Genomic DNA, 15438 nt, shown 5'->3' with positions numbered 1-15438 from the left:
TCACTCCCAGCCTGCAGGGCTCTGGGTTTGGTCGTTGACCTTTACAATGTAGTGTCGTATCTCCTGGCAGAATGGGTTTGCTGCGTCTCCTCTTTGTTTCCGATGTGCTTGTGTTTTGGAGTGTGTGTGTGTGTGTGTGTGTTTGTGTGTGTGTGTGTTTGTGCGTGTGTGTGTGTGTGTATGTGTGTGTCCTGCCGTGTGAGTGTGACGGTGTTTGGAGACAGCCGCTGATTTGAGGACATTTGCATAAGAGTTGATTGTGAAACAATGGAGGCTGTGGAGTCTGAGGCCCCGCCTCCACACGGCGAGGGACAGCGGGGGGGGGGGGGGGGGGGGGGGGGAGGAGTCAGGAGGAGGAGCAACGCCGTATTCAAGACACGTTTTGTGTGTTTCTATTGGATTATTTATAGTAGTATAATGTAGTGGTTACCATCCTTCCTCTCCCTCTGTCTCCTCCCCCTGTCTCCTCCCTCTGTCTCCTCCTCTGCCTCCTCCTCTGTCTCCTCCCTCTGTCTCCTCCCTCTGTCCCCTCGTCTGTCTCCTCCCTCTGTCTCCTCCCTCTGTCTCCTCTCTCTGTCTCCTCCCTCTGTCTCCTCCCTCTGTCTCCTCCCTCTGTCCCCTCGTCTGTCTCCTCCCTCTGTCTCCTCTCTCTGTCTCCTCTCTCTGTCTCCTCCCTCTGCCTCCTCCTCTGCCTCCTCCCTCTGTCTCCTCCCTCTGTCTCCTCCCCCTGTCTCCTCCTCTGTCTCCTCCCTCTGTCTCCTCCCTCTGTCTCCTCCTCTGCCTCCTCCCCTGTCTCCTCCCCTGTCTCCTCCCCCTGTCTCCTCCCTCTGTCTCCTCCCCTGTCTCCTCCCTCTGTCTCCTCCCCCTGTCTCCTCCCCCTGTCTCCTCCCCCTGTCTCCTCCTCTGTCTCCTCCCTCTGTCTCCTCCCTCTGTCTCCTCCCTCTGTCTCCTCCCTCTGTCTCCTCCCTCTGTCTCCTCTCTCTGTCTCCTCTCTCTGTCTCCTCCCTCTGCCTCCTCCCCCTGTCTCCTCCCTCTGTCTCCTCTCTCTGTCCCCTTCTCTGTCTCCTCCCTCTGTCTCCTCCTCTGTCTCCTCCCTCTGTCTCCTCCCTCTGTCTCCTCCTCTGTCTCCTCACCTGTCTCCTCCCTCTGTCTCCTCCCCTGTCTCCTCCCTCTGTCTCCTCCTCTGTCTCCTCACCTGTCTCCTCCCTCTGTCTCCTCCCTCTGTCTCCTCCTCTGTCTCCTCCCTCTGCCTTCTCCCCTGTCTCCTCCCCCTGTCTCCTCCCCCTGTCTCCTCCTCTGTCTCCTCCCTCTGTCTCCTCACCTGTCTCCTCCCTCTGTCTCCTCCTCTGCCTCCTCCTCTGTCTCCTCCCCTGTCTCCTCCCCCTGTCTCCTCCCTCTGTCTCCTCTCTCTGTCCCCTCGTCTGTCTCCTCCCTCTGTCTCCTCCTCTGTCTCCTCACCTGTCTCCTCCCTCTGTCTCCTCCTCTGTCTCCTCCTCTGTCTCCTCCCTCTGCCTCCTCCCCTGTCTCCTCCCCCTGTCTCCTCCCTCTGTCTCCTCCCTCTGTCTCCTCCTCTGTCTCCTCCCTCTGCCTTCTCTCTCTGTCCTCATGTTGTTAATGACATGCTAACACCATTAGGGTTCCTTTGTTTACCCTTAACTAACATCAGCTAACACAGTAACAAGCATTAGCATATAGCATTAGCATAGGGGTAGGGTTAGTGGGTTAGGGCTTGGGCTAGTAGGTGAGGGGTTAGTCGGTTAGGGCTGGGGTTAGAGGGTTAGTGGGTTAGTGGGTGAGGGCTGGGGTTAGTGGGTTAGTGGGTTAGGGTTAGGGTTAGGGTTAGGGTTAGGGTTAGGGTTAGGGTTAGGGTTAAGGTTAGGGTTAGGGTTAGGGTTAAGGTTAGGGTTAGTGGGTTAGGGTTAAGGTTAGGGTTAGTGGGTTAAGGTTAGGGTTAGTGGGTTAGGGTTAGTGAGTCAGGGCTAGGGTTGGATTAACCATAACACTATATTAGATGGTGTTCCAGTGCAACCAGAGTGACCTGCACGAGCCTTTAACTTGAACCGATATGCCCGTGTTATAGTGTTACCAAACACTACCACTCGCTCTCTATGAAGAGATGGAGAAACAAACAAAATGGCTGACCATATGAGCGTCAGACTGGAGCCCTGAACACAACGCGATGGACCCGACCAGACGCTCTCTGACGGAGCTGACCCTATAGAAGACATCCCGGTAATGGTCACTATCAGCCGTTGACCCCTCCAGTGACATCACACCCCCAGTGGGCCCCCCCCCTGTTGAAGCAGATTAAGTTTGACCCCGGCGCTTTGCCGTAGCGTCGCTCCACCGAGGAGGTTGTAACGGTGGGCCCGCATCTCGCCCGCCTCGACCCACATTTATTTGATTCGTCATGACAACTGCGTGTTCAGCCCCCCGCCCCCCCCCCACTGCGACCCCCCCGCGACCCCGCCCAGCGTGAGTCAGGCGGTGGGGGAGGAGCTCCGAGCGTCTCCGTGGCGAGCGGCTCGGGGACGGCGATGTGCTCGGCCGTCAGTCACTCTGAGAGGGAGGCGGACGGTGGTCCTAAGGACCGCCCCCTCCTCCCCGCTCCCGGCGCCGCACACAGAGGACAGAACCAGAACCCCGCTACAGAGAGACCGTAACCCTCTTACAGAACCCTGCTACAGAGAGACCGTGACCCTCTTACAGAACCCCGCTACAGAGAGACCGTAACCCTCTTACAGAACCCTGCTACAGAGAGACCGTAACCCTCTTACAGAACCCCGCTACAGAGAGACCGTAACCCTCTTACAGAACCCCGTTACAGAGAGACCGTAACCCTCTTACAGAACCCCGTTACAGAGAGACCGTAACCCTCTTACAGAACCCCGTTACAGAGAGACCGTGACCCTCTTACAGAACCCCGTTACAGAGAGACCGTAACCCTCTTACAGAACCCCGTTACAGAGAGACCGTAACCCTCTTACAGAACCCTGCTACAGAGAGACCGTAACCCTCTTACAGAACCCTGCTACAGAGAGACCGTAACCCTCTTACAGAACCCCGTTACAGAGAGACCGTAACCCTCTTACAGAACCCTGCTACAGAGAGACCGTAACCCTCTTACAGAACCCTGCTACAGAGAGACCGTAACCCTCTTACAGAACCCCGTTACAGAGAGACCGTGACCCTCTTACAGAACCCCGTTACAGAGAGACCGTGACCCTCTTACAGAACCCTGCTACAGAGAGACCGTGACCCTCTTACAGAACCCCGCTACAGAGAGACCGTAACCCTCTTACAGAACCCCGTTACAGAGAGACCGTAACCCTCTTACAGAACCCCGTTACAGAGAGACCGTAACCCTCTTACAGAACCCTGTTACAGAGAGACCGTAACCCTCTTACAGAACCCCGCTACAGAGAGACCGTGACCCTCTTACAGAACCCCGTTATAGAGAGACCGTAACCCTCTTACAGAACCCTGCTACAGAGAGACCGTGACCCTCTTACAGAACCCTGCTACAGAGAGACGTAACCCTCTTACAGAACCCCGTTACAGAGAGACCGTGACCCTCTTACAGAACCCTGCTACAGAGAGACCGTAACCCTCTTACAGAACCCTGCTACAGAGAGACCGTAACCCTCTTACAGAACCCTGCTACAGAGAGACCGTAACCCTCTTACAGAACCCTGCTACAGAGAGACCGTAACCCTCTTACAGAACCCCGCTACAGAGAGACCGTAACCCTCTTACAGAACCCCGTTACAGAGAGACCGTAACCCTCTTACAGAACCCTGCTACAGAGAGACGTAACCCTCTTACAGAACCCCGCTACAGAGAGACCGTAACCCTCTTACAGAACCCTGCTACAGAGAGACCGTAACCCTCTTACAGAACCCTGCTACAGAGAGACCGTAACCCTCTTACAGAACCCCGTTACAGAGAGACCGTAACCCTCTTACAGAACCCTGCTACAGAGAGACCGTAACCCTCTTACAGAACCCCGCTACAGAGAGACCGTGACCCTCTTACAGAACCCTGCTACAGAGAGACCGTAACCCTCTTACAGAACCCCGTTACAGAGAGACCGTAACCCTCTTACAGAACCCTGCTACAGAGAGACCGTAACCCTCTTACAGAACCCCGTTACAGAGAGACCGTAACCCTCTTACAGAACCCTGCTACAGAGAGACGTAACCCTCTTACAGAACCCCGCTACAGAGAGACCGTAACCCTCTTACAGAACCCTGCTACAGAGAGACCGTAACCCTCTTACAGAACCCCGCTACAGAGAGACCGTGACCCTCTTACAGAACCCTGCTACAGAGAGACCGTGACCCTCTTACAGAACCCCGTTACAGAGAGACCGTAACCCTCTTACAGAACCCCGTTACAGAGAGACCGTAACCCTCTTACAGAACCCCGCTACAGAGAGACCGTAACCCTCTTACAGAACCCCGTTACAGAGAGACCGTAACCCTCTTACAGAACCCTGCTACAGAGAGACCGTAACCCTCTTACAGAACCCTGCTACAGAGAGACCGTAACCCTCTTACAGAACCTCGTTATAGAGAGACCGTAACCCTCTTACAGAACCCTGCTACAGAGAGACCTTAACCCTCTTACAGAACCCCGCTACAGAGAGACCGTGACCCTCTTACAGAACCCCGTTATAGAGAGACCGTAACCCTCTTACAGAACCCTGCTACAGAGAGACCGTAACCCTCTTACAGAACCCTGCTACAGAGAGACCGTGACCCTCTTACAGAACCCTGCTACAGAGAGACCGTAACCCTCTTACAGAACCCCGCTACAGAGAGACCGTAACCCTCTTACAGAACCCTGCTACAGAGAGACCGTAACCCTCTTACAGAACCCTGTTACAGAGAGACCGTCACTCTCTTACAGAACCCTGCTACAGAGAGACCGTAACCCTCTTACAGAACCCTGTAACAGAGAGACCGTAACCCTCTTACAGAACCCTGCTACAGAGAGACCGTAACCCTCTTACAGAACCCCGCTACAGAGAGACCGTAACCCTCTTACAGAACCCCGTTATAGAGAGACCGTGACCCTCTTACAGAACCCTGCTACAGAGAGACCGTAACCCTCTTACAGAACCCCGTTATAGAGAGACCGTAACCCTCTTACAGAACCCTGCTACAGAGAGACCGTAACCCTCTTACAGAACCCCGTTACAGAGAGACCGTAACCCTCTTACAGAACCCTGCTACAGAGAGACCGTAACCCTCTTACAGAACCCTGCTACAGAGAGACCGTAACCCTCTTACAGAACCCCGTTACAGAGAGACCGTGACCCTCTTACAGAACCCCGTTATAGAGAGACCGTAACCCTCTTACAGAACCCTGCTACAGAGAGACTGTAACCCTCTTACAGAACCCCGCTACAGAGAGACCGTAACCCTCTTACAGAACCCTGCTACAGAGAGACCGTAACCCTCTTACAGAACCCTGCTACAGAGAGACCGTAACCCTCTTACAGAACCCCGTTACAGAGAGACCGTGACCCTCTTACAGAACCCTGCTACAGAGAGACCGTAACCCTCTTACAGAACCCCGTTACAGAGAGACCGTAACCCTCTTACAGAACCCTGCTACAGAGAGACCGTAACCCTCTTACAGAACCCCGTTACAGAGAGACCGTAACCCTCTTACAGAACCCTGCTACAGAGAGACCGTAACCCTCTTACAGAACCCTGTTACAGAGAGACCGTAACCCTCTTACAGAACCCCGTTACAGAGAGACCGTAACCCTCTTACAGAACCCCGTTACAGAGAGACCGTAACCCTCTTACAGAACCCCGTTATAGAGAGACCGTAACCCTCTTACAGAACCCCGTTATAGAGAGACCGTAACCCTCTTACAGAACCCCGTTACAGAGAGACCGTAACCCTCTTACAGAACCCCGTTATAGAGAGACCGTAACCCTCTTACAGAACCCCGTTATAGAGAGACCGTAACCCTCTTACAGAACCCCGTTACAGAGAGACCGTGACCCCCGTCTCTGACTGATGGGAACGTTGGTACGGGAACGTCGGGAGGGAACGTCGGGACGGGATCCCAGTGCGTTGTTTGGGTAACAGGGAGGGAAGATGAGCTGGCCGGAGGTGAGTTCAGCCAATCGGTGGAGAGTTTCTGCTAGCACGGGGTGCGCTACGGGACTGAAGGGTTTTAGAATCCGTTAAAAACGATATCCCGTAATATCCCGTAATAACTACGGTAACTAAGAGCTGCCTATAGAATACCATGAAGTGAAAAATACACGAAATTCACAGTGCATGAAGTGAATATAAATATCTATAATATATATGTAGACGTATATATATTATACATAAAGACATATAGACATGTATAGCTCAATGTCTCATGAAGTGAACATACATACGTATATTTATTAATATATATCAACTATATATCTTTGCATCTAGGAGTGAATATATATATGAGGATATATCTTATACATCTTTAAATCTAGTGAATATATATGCAGACACATCTTTACATCTAAAGGTGAACATGCAGTATATACCTATATATCTACGTTTAGAAGTGCAAAACAAACTAATCTTTTCATGAAGAGAACAAACGTGACATCTGGACGTGAGTGATACACCACCCTGCAGGCAGAGAACACTAAACACGGATCTGAACACTGCATGAGGTGAGCACTAAACACTGATCTGAACACTGCATGAGGTGAAGGTAAACACTGATCTGTACGGTGCATGAGGTGAAGGTGAACACTGATCTGTACGGTGCATGAGCTGAAGGTGAACACTGATCTGTACGGTGCATGAGCTGAAGGTGAACACTGATCTGTACGGTGCATGAGGTGAAGGTGAACACTGATCTGTACGGTGCATGAGGTGAAGGTGAACACTGATCTGTACGGTGCATGAGGTGAAGGTGAACACTGATCTGTACGGTGCATGAGGTGAAGGTGAACACTGATCTGTACGGTGTATGAGGTGAAGGTGAACACTGATCTGTACGGTGCATGAGGTGAAGGTGAACACTGATCTGTACGGTGCATGAGCTGAAGGTGAACACTGATCTGTACGGTGCATGAGGTGAAGGTGAACATCGTTGATGTCTCCGTGGTCGGGGCGGGGGCTCACCCGTATCTCCATGCCCTCCTTCTTGCCGTCCCAGGCCCAGCTCCGCTTGGTGAAGTAGTTGACGGTGGCGAACTCGATGAGGGCGGAGAAGACGAAGGCGTAGCATACGGCCATGAACCAGTCCATGGCCGTTGCGTACGCCACCTTGGGCAGCGAGTTCCGAGCGCTGATGCTCAGCGTTGTCATGGTGAGCACCGTGGTGACGCCTGGAGACAGGACACAAACGCGTTACGCAAGTTACACAACGCGTGGTACCTCGCTGTGTGCGGCCGTTACGGGGGCGGTGATCCGGGATCAGGATCCTCTGAGGGAGCAAAGTCCTTCAAGCCCAACTCTGAATGTTTGTTCAGCTGCTCGAGCACACATCGGTCCACAGAGACAGGTCATTAGGAGCAGGTAGGGGTTAGACAGTACAGAGACAGGTCATTAAGGAGCAGGTAGGGGTTAGACAGTACAGAGACAGGTCATTAAGGAGCAGGTAGGGGTTAGACAGTACAGAGACAGGTCATTAAGGAGCAGGTAGGGGTTAGACAGTACAGAGACAGGTCATTAAGGAGCAGGTAGGGGGTAGACAGTACAGAGACAGGTCATTAGGAGCAGGTAGGGGTTAGACAGTACAGAGACAGGTCATTAAGGAGCAGGTAGGGGTTAGACAGTACAGAGACAGGTCATTAGGAGCAGGTAGGGGTTAGACAGTACAGAGACAGGTCATTAAGGAGCAGGTAGGGGTTAGACAGTACAGAGACAGGTCATTAAGGAGCAGGTAGGGGTTAGACAGTACAGAGACAGGTCATTAAGGAGCAGGTAGGGGTTAGACAGTACAGAGACAGGTCATTAGGAGCAGGTAGGGGTTAGACAGTACAGAGACAGGTCATTAAGGAGCAGGTAGGGGTTAGACAGTACAGAGACAGGTCATTAAGGAGCAGGTAGGGGTTAGACAGTACAGAGACAGGTCATTAAGGAGCAGGTAGGGGTTAGACAGTACAGAGACAGGTCATTAAGGAGCAGGTAGGGGTTAGACAGTACAGAGACAGGTCATTAAGGAGCAGGTAGGGGGTAGACAGTACAGAGACAGGTCATTAGGAGCAGGTAGGGGTTAGACAGTACAGAGACAGGTCATTAAGGAGCAGGTAGGGGGTAGACAGTCCAGAGACAGGTGGTAACAGCCTAGCCCCCGGCCCCTCTGTCCCCTCTGTCTCCTGCGTGAGACCACGCCCTCCGCAGGGGGAGGCGACGGCCGTGGTGAGGAGGCGCGGCCCTCCAGCTGTGGAGATTGGTGTCCCCTCGGGGCCACCACGCCGGGGCCACCACGCCGGGGCCACCACGCCAGGACGCGACAGAACCACAGTCTGGGGGCCCCTGGAACGCCGCCCAGCGTTCCTCACAGGGACACCATGGCCCTGGCAGCCAGCCGGACTCATGGAGGACGACGGGCCCCCGAGGGGGGGGGGGGTCGCTCCTATTGTGAAGCTATTCAGGAACGCCAGGACAGAAGGTACGCTCTTATTATAGACCGTGGATAACTCTTATTTGTAGTAAAAGTTTATTACTTTGTTTTTGGCTTCTTCAGCCGGAATTTAAACATCTCTGCCAAGCGTAACTTGAGTTATTATATTTTCATGTGTAACTTACTATTTGAGCCATAATAATATAATTTAAAATTATCAATAATGTTGACCTAATAATAGCAATAATATTATGATAGCTCATGACATGATAAACAAACATCACGGCGGGTGTAATTATAGCACGGCGGCGAATGAAGGGTCTTTTATTGTGAAACAGGAAGCCAGATGCCGAGCGGAATGTATGATCACATCACTGTTCTCCTGTTCCTGTTTCATCCTCTGTGCTCTTTGTGTATTTATTATTTATGTTTTTTTTCTACAAAACTGCCAAATCTTTTTTTCCTGAGTCCCCCCACCTCACGTCTCCCCCCCCTCACCACTCCCCCTCTCCCCCCCTCTCCCCCCCTCACCCTCCCTCCCCCCCACTCCCCGCTCCACAAAGACAAACTCAGTCTGTCCAGATGAATTTACTGTCGCCCGAACTAATCGGTATTTAATTAGACGTTCTTTCTCATCGCTAGAGTAACTGTAAATAAATCTTGTGTGGCAAGTACTTCACATAAATCCCAGGACTCAAACCCCGTGGAGTCTCTCCCCCCCACAACACACTCCCCCTCACGTCTCCCCCCTTCTGGGGGCAGAACTCGGGGGTCTGTCTGTGGTTGGCTGCGTGTTGTCAGAGGCTGCGGTCTGAATACCTGCAACCTTAATGAGCATGTGGTGGTTACGGCGTCGTGCTCAAAGGCACCTCGGTAGACTCTGGTCGAGGGGGATCGAACCCACAACCTTTTGGCTTGGATGTCAGAAAGTGTTTCTGACATCCAAAATCCCCAGTTTTAGGTCTGGGAGTCTGGCGGTGAATCAACACAGGCAGACTCCCCCCGCCCCCCCCCCTTAGGGATTAGCAGCAGTTTGCTTCTGGTTATGAATAATAAAGTGATCCGTTTAAATATACAGGACATTAATGAGACCTTTAAACCTTTTTAAAAAAAAAAAATTAATCAAAAATGTATCTTTAAATATACATACAGTATCTTATAAATTGATAATCTCCTGGGGCCCAATATGCAAATTAGGTGACCCCAAATTGGCCCCCCCAGGTTGGGAACCACAAAGCTGGAGTATCCGCGAGCTGGAGACTCCCCCCCCCCCCGCCCCCCCGGTTGGTACAGTCCATTGGTTCTAACCACGGAGTTGAAGAATCCGTCACACATGACTCCACTTAACACATCACAATACGGACACTCCCTCTTAGGATGTCACAAGTAGATACAGGTAGATTTTGGAATGTAGATATTTAATTGAGGAAAAAGTGATCTTTGTGGATCCCTTACCGAACACGGTGCGGGCGGGAACGGACTCTCTGTTGAGCCAGAAGGACACCTGGGACAGGATGACGGTCATGATGCACGGCAGGTAGGTCTGGATCACAAAGTAACCGATCTTCCTCTTCAGGTGGAAGTAGGTGGTCATCACGACGTACTCGCCTGTGGAGAGGGAGGAGGGAGAGAGTGAGGGACAGACGTGGTCCTCACTACGACTCCACTGTGGAGAGGGAGGAGGGAGAGAGTGAGGGACAGACGTGGTCCCCACTACGACTCGCCTGTGGAGAGGGAGGAGGGAGAGAGTGAGGGACAGACGTGGTCCTCACTACGACTCCACTGTGGAGAGGAGGGAGAGAGTGAGGGACAGACTCCTCACTACGACTCCACTGTGGAGAGGGAGGAGGGAGAGAGTGAGGGACAGACGTGGTCCTCACTACGACTCCACTGTGGAGAGGAGGGAGAGAGTGAGGGACAGACGTGGTCCTCACTACGACTCCACTGTGGAGAGGAGGGAGAGAGTGAGGGACAGACGTGGTCCTCACTACGACTCCACTGTGGAGTGGGAGGAGGGAGAGAGTGAGGGACAGACGTGGTCCTCACTACGACTCCACTGTGGAGAGGAGGGAGAGAGTGAGGGACAGACGTGGTCCTCACTACGACTCGCCTGTGGAGAGGGAGGAGGGAGAGAGTGAGGGACAGACGTGGTCCTCACTACGACTCCACTGTGGAGTGGGAGGAGGGAGAGAGTGAGGGACAGACGTGGTCCTCACTACGACTCCACTGTGGAGAGGAGGGAGAGAGTGAGGGACAGGGACAGAGGCAGAGCAAAACATGAGTAAATCTTCCGTCGTCCAGAACGGCTTATTAAAACCATGTTGGATTATGTGAGATTTCATGAGATTGATTCGCAGATGAAGAGGCAATGATTCCAGTTTCCAAATCATATTTGCAAATAATGATTCGTTTTTTTTGGGGTGCGCGGATCATCTTGGATGGAAATACATTTCAATCCCCACGTTTTCCGCCCAATCCTTCAGCTCGCATCCGGTCTCTGTTTTCCATCCAGCCAAACGCTGGCCTCCACAGAGTGCCTACCAGGGGCCAGAGACCCTCGTTACGCCCCCCCCCCCAACTACAAGACAGAACCCATCCTAACAGCCAGACAGAACCCGGCCTAATGACCAGACAGAACCCATCCTAACAGCCAGACAACCCATCCTAATGACCAGACAGAACCCATCCTAACAGCCAGACAGAACCCATCCTAACAGCCAGACAGAACCCATCCTAACAGCCAGACAGAACCCATCCTAACAGCTAGACAGAACCCATCCTAACGACCAGACAGAACCCATCCTAACAGCCAGACAGAACCCATCCTAACAGCTAGACAGAACCCATCCTAACAGCCAGACAGAACCCATCCTAATGACCAGACAGAACCCATCCTAACAGCCAGACAGAACCCATCCTAACAGCCAGACAGAACCCATCCTAACGACCAGCAGAAGCTGGAGTCAGCGCCTCCAGCGGCAGAGAGCAGCCCCCCCTCCCCGCGCTCCACAGAGCGGGAGCATCGTCTCCGAGGGGCTAACGGTCTCCTCCTCAAAGGTTAAACCTCTTCAGGCGGCCCGGCCCGAGTCAGTCGCTAAGCAGCCTGTCAGTAATTACCGGCTGCCCGAGGCAGCGGCCTATTACCCAGCCTGGCGCCGTTATCTGTCCTCGCCCAGCATGCTAACCTTAAGCTACTAATTATCCTGGAATAATTCCTGCCTACCGCTGGGCCAATCAGGTGCCCCGGAATATCAGGATTGATCGCGGCAGAGGGAGCGCCGTACTCACAGAACTCACAGGAGAGAGGAGTCATGGCAACGGCCGGGCGATGCTGACGGCGGAGCCATGGCAACGCCCGGACGATGCTAACAGACGGGCGATGCTAACAGCCGGGCGATGCTACTGCGGTGTCCCCCAGGGCTCGGTGTTGGGCCCACCCCTTTTCTCCATCTACATGCTCCCCCTGGGCAGCGTCATCAGCAGGCATGGGTTATCTTACCATCGCTATGCTGACGACACACAGCTGTACCACCCCCACTCCTTCTTGCCCCCTGCCAACATCCACACTGACCACCTGCCTGGAGGAGATAGAGGCGTGGATGAGGCTCAACTTTCTTCAATTAAACAGCTCTAAGGCAGAAGCCATCCTCATCAGCACAACACATCAGCTCCGCTCCTCCCACATCACCAGCATCACTTTCTGTGGCCAAACATTCCCCCTTCCACATCTGTCACCAACCTGGGTGTTAAAATGGACCAGCAACTAAATTATGACACCCACATCAATCACCTCCGCAAGACCGCATTCTACCACCTCAATAACATTGCCAAACTCCGGCCTACACTCACCCTGGCAGATGCAGAGAGGCTCGTCCACGCCTTTGTCTCCTCCAGGTCAGATTACTGCAATGCACTCCTCATCGAGATCTCTGGCAAGAGCATCCAGAAGCTCCAGCACATACAAAACAGCGCTGCCAGGATCCTGATGAGGGTGCGCAAATTTGAACACATCACCCCCATCCTCCAATCTCTTCACTGGCTCCCTGTCACATTCAGAACTGAATTCAAGGTCTCCCTCCTCACCCACCAGTGCATCCACGGACCCCCCCCCCCCCCCCCTACCTCCAGGAGCTCCTCAACCCCCAGACCACCTCCACACCCTTCGCTCTGCATCAGCACACACCCTCAGACCACCCAAGACCAAGCTCCGCACCGTGGGCGATCGGGCTTTCTCCGCTGCTGCCCCCAGGCTATGAAACGCCCTCCCTGACCACCTGAAGGCCCCCCAGACTACAGCTGCTTTTAAACGAAACCTTAAGACTTATCTTTTTAAAAAAGCCTTTTGCCAATTTGTCTTTTACTGTATATGTATTATATGTTATAACAACCCTTTTATCTCTCTTAAACTCTGTAGCACTTTGAGATATTCGAATGTAAAATGCTCTACAAATAAACTATACTGTACTACAAACTGTACTATATTATTATTATTATTACCTCCGCTGCCGCCACGCCGACCCTGGGCCCCCGGTTACTGCCTCTGTCGTTAGGCACATTCATCAGTACAATTCTGCGGATCCTTAACGAGCAGGTCGGGTTGAGGGGGGATCCTTAACGAGCAGGTAGGGGGGAGGGGGGAACCTTAACGAGCAGGTAGGGGGGAGGGGGGATCCTTAACGAGCAGGTCGGGTTGAGGGGGGATCCTTAACGAGCAGGTCGGGTTGAGGGGGGATCCTTAACGAGCAGGTCGGGTTGAGGGGGATCCTTAACGAGCAGGTCGGGTTGAGGGGGGATCCTTAACGAGCAGGTCGGGTTGAGGGGGGATCCTGCTCCACGATCCTCACAGGTTCAAACCCAGAACCTTCCTGCTGGTAGACCATCCTGTGCGTGTATCGTGTACACACACAATGTGTATCGTTTACACACTGTGCGTGTATCGTGTACACACACAGTGTGTATACATACTGTGTGTGTATCGTATACACACACAAAATACAATTCAAGCCCTACGTGATGAAAGAGGCTGCGTGTGCCATCAGATGATCCCGGTCTCTCTAACGGCTCTACCGCGATGATGAACTTACTTCTCACTTCTTACTCATCGACAGAACTTACTTCTTGACGTAAATTGGCTGCAAATGATGGTGTCGTTAGAGGTTTGGTGATTGACCTACAGTAGGAGGTTCCTGTACTTCAGCGATAATTAACATCACCCAGCAGGCGTGCAGCCAGCCTGCGAGGCCAATCCTGGCAGAGGCGCTTCTCTGGAATCACTATCTCTGAGCTAATGATTGCCTCATCATGGATTTCCCTTCCAGTCGGGCTGGTTACGGCGGTCCACAGCTCCCCCCCCCCCCTCCCCCCCCCCCCCCCCCTCCTCCTCCTCTGTATCGGCTCAGAGCTGAGATAGAATCATCAGCTCTCCTCAATAACAAACAATGTCAAACTACACACTTTGTTGTTCCATAACTTCTAGTGGTTAAAGGAACGCCCAATCACGGATGAGGAAGACTGGAGGCCGGATAACACAAAGCATCGATCATCTATCTATCATAAGTACCCTCATCAGCAGAAGTAAGGATGGAGTTTGATTGATATTTTTTAGGCTTAGTTTGCTAGGTCATTATGAAACAGTATCAATAATGAAGCCTTCTCTGTGAACGAAGTCCTCCTCAACTCTCTGTAACCTTAACATGGCTACGGCTCATCGTCCTGTATTAGTTCCCACTGTCCGGTACGTTCTGCTGTGGCTCCCACACTCCGATCTGGGATGAATAAATGACTTATCTTGTCTTATCGTCTACAGTACTCATCCCATCCTCCAGGGACGCGGGGGGGGGGGGGGGGGGGGGGGGGGCGTGTGTGTGACGGACAGCCCCGGGTCCCGCCTACCTGTGCTGGAGCTTATGGTCTCCTTCCCAAACTCGTGGCCCAGTAGATCGTACTGGTTGAGCCGGGAGCCGTCCTCCGCCACCGAGACGGACCTCTCGTCCCCCTTGGTCCACAGATAGATGACCTCGTTATTGGTGTACGCATCTGGGGGAGAGGGGGGGAGTGACGGGGGAGGCAAGATGGATGAGAACAGGAAGGGAAGTGTAATTTGCAGCCCCCCTGCCCCCCCCCCCCCCCCCCCCTCCCCATTGTCCTGGGGCGGTGATGAATCCACGCTCTCAACCAGATGCAGGACAAACCAATTAAACCCCATGTGCCGCTTCGCCAGAGACAAAGACACAATAGAGCCACATCTACCTGCAGCTATTTATATCACGTAGCTCACTATATCGACTCGTTAAACAGCCGTATAAAGGACGCTCGTAGAGTAGGGTTACCCCGTTTCACCAGGGCTCCGGATGTTATTGTACCTAGTTCACTAATCGATTGCTGCTTTCCTCCCAGGTGATTTATAGGAGCAGGTAAAGGGCCAGAGCTCTAAGGGCTCTGGGAGGGTGGAGCCTGGACCCTTCTGGCTACAGGGGGGTGGGGTGGAGCCCGGACCCTTCTGGCTACAGGGGGGTGGAGCCCGGACCCTTCTGGCTACAGGGGGGTGGAGCCCGGACCCTTCTGGCTACAGGGGGGTGGAGCCCGGACCCTTCTGGCTACAGGGGGGTGGAGCCCGGACCCTTCTGGCTACAGGGGGGTGGAGCCCGGACCCTTCTGGCTACAGGGGGGTGGAGCCCGGACCCTTCTGGCTACAGGGGGGTGGAGCCCGGACCCTTCTGGCTACAGGGGGGTGGAGCCCGGACCCTTCTGGCTACAGGGGGGTGGAGCCCGGACCCTTCTGGCTACAGGGGGGTGGAGCCCGGACCCTTCTGGCTACAGGGTTAGGGTTAGGGTGGAGCCCGGACCCT

At 53.4% G+C, this 15438-nt stretch overlaps 1 protein-coding gene across 1 annotated transcript in view; it reads right to left on the bottom strand.

Moving 5' to 3' along the window:
* Positions 1-6663: 6663 nt before the first annotated feature.
* The window catches only part of LOC132461449 (roundabout homolog 1-like), a 29625-nt gene continuing 20850 nt past the window's right edge, over positions 6664-15438 (bottom strand). The window contains exons 13-15 of the mRNA XM_060056534.1: positions 14483-14626; positions 10046-10198; positions 6664-7349 (exon numbers count right to left, since the gene is read on the bottom strand). Coding sequence (XP_059912517.1) covers positions 6694-7349; positions 10046-10198; positions 14483-14626 — 953 coding nt within the window. The 3' untranslated portion in view covers positions 6664-6693. The remainder of the gene's footprint in view (positions 7350-10045; positions 10199-14482; positions 14627-15438) is intronic.

Source organism: Gadus macrocephalus, chromosome 7 (genome assembly GCF_031168955.1).
Source record: "Gadus macrocephalus chromosome 7, ASM3116895v1".
In the NCBI taxonomy this organism is placed as follows: domain Eukaryota; kingdom Metazoa; phylum Chordata; class Actinopteri; order Gadiformes; family Gadidae; genus Gadus; species Gadus macrocephalus.
The sequence above is the reverse complement of the archived record's forward strand: the minus strand, read 5'-3'. Positions and strand labels throughout refer to the sequence as shown.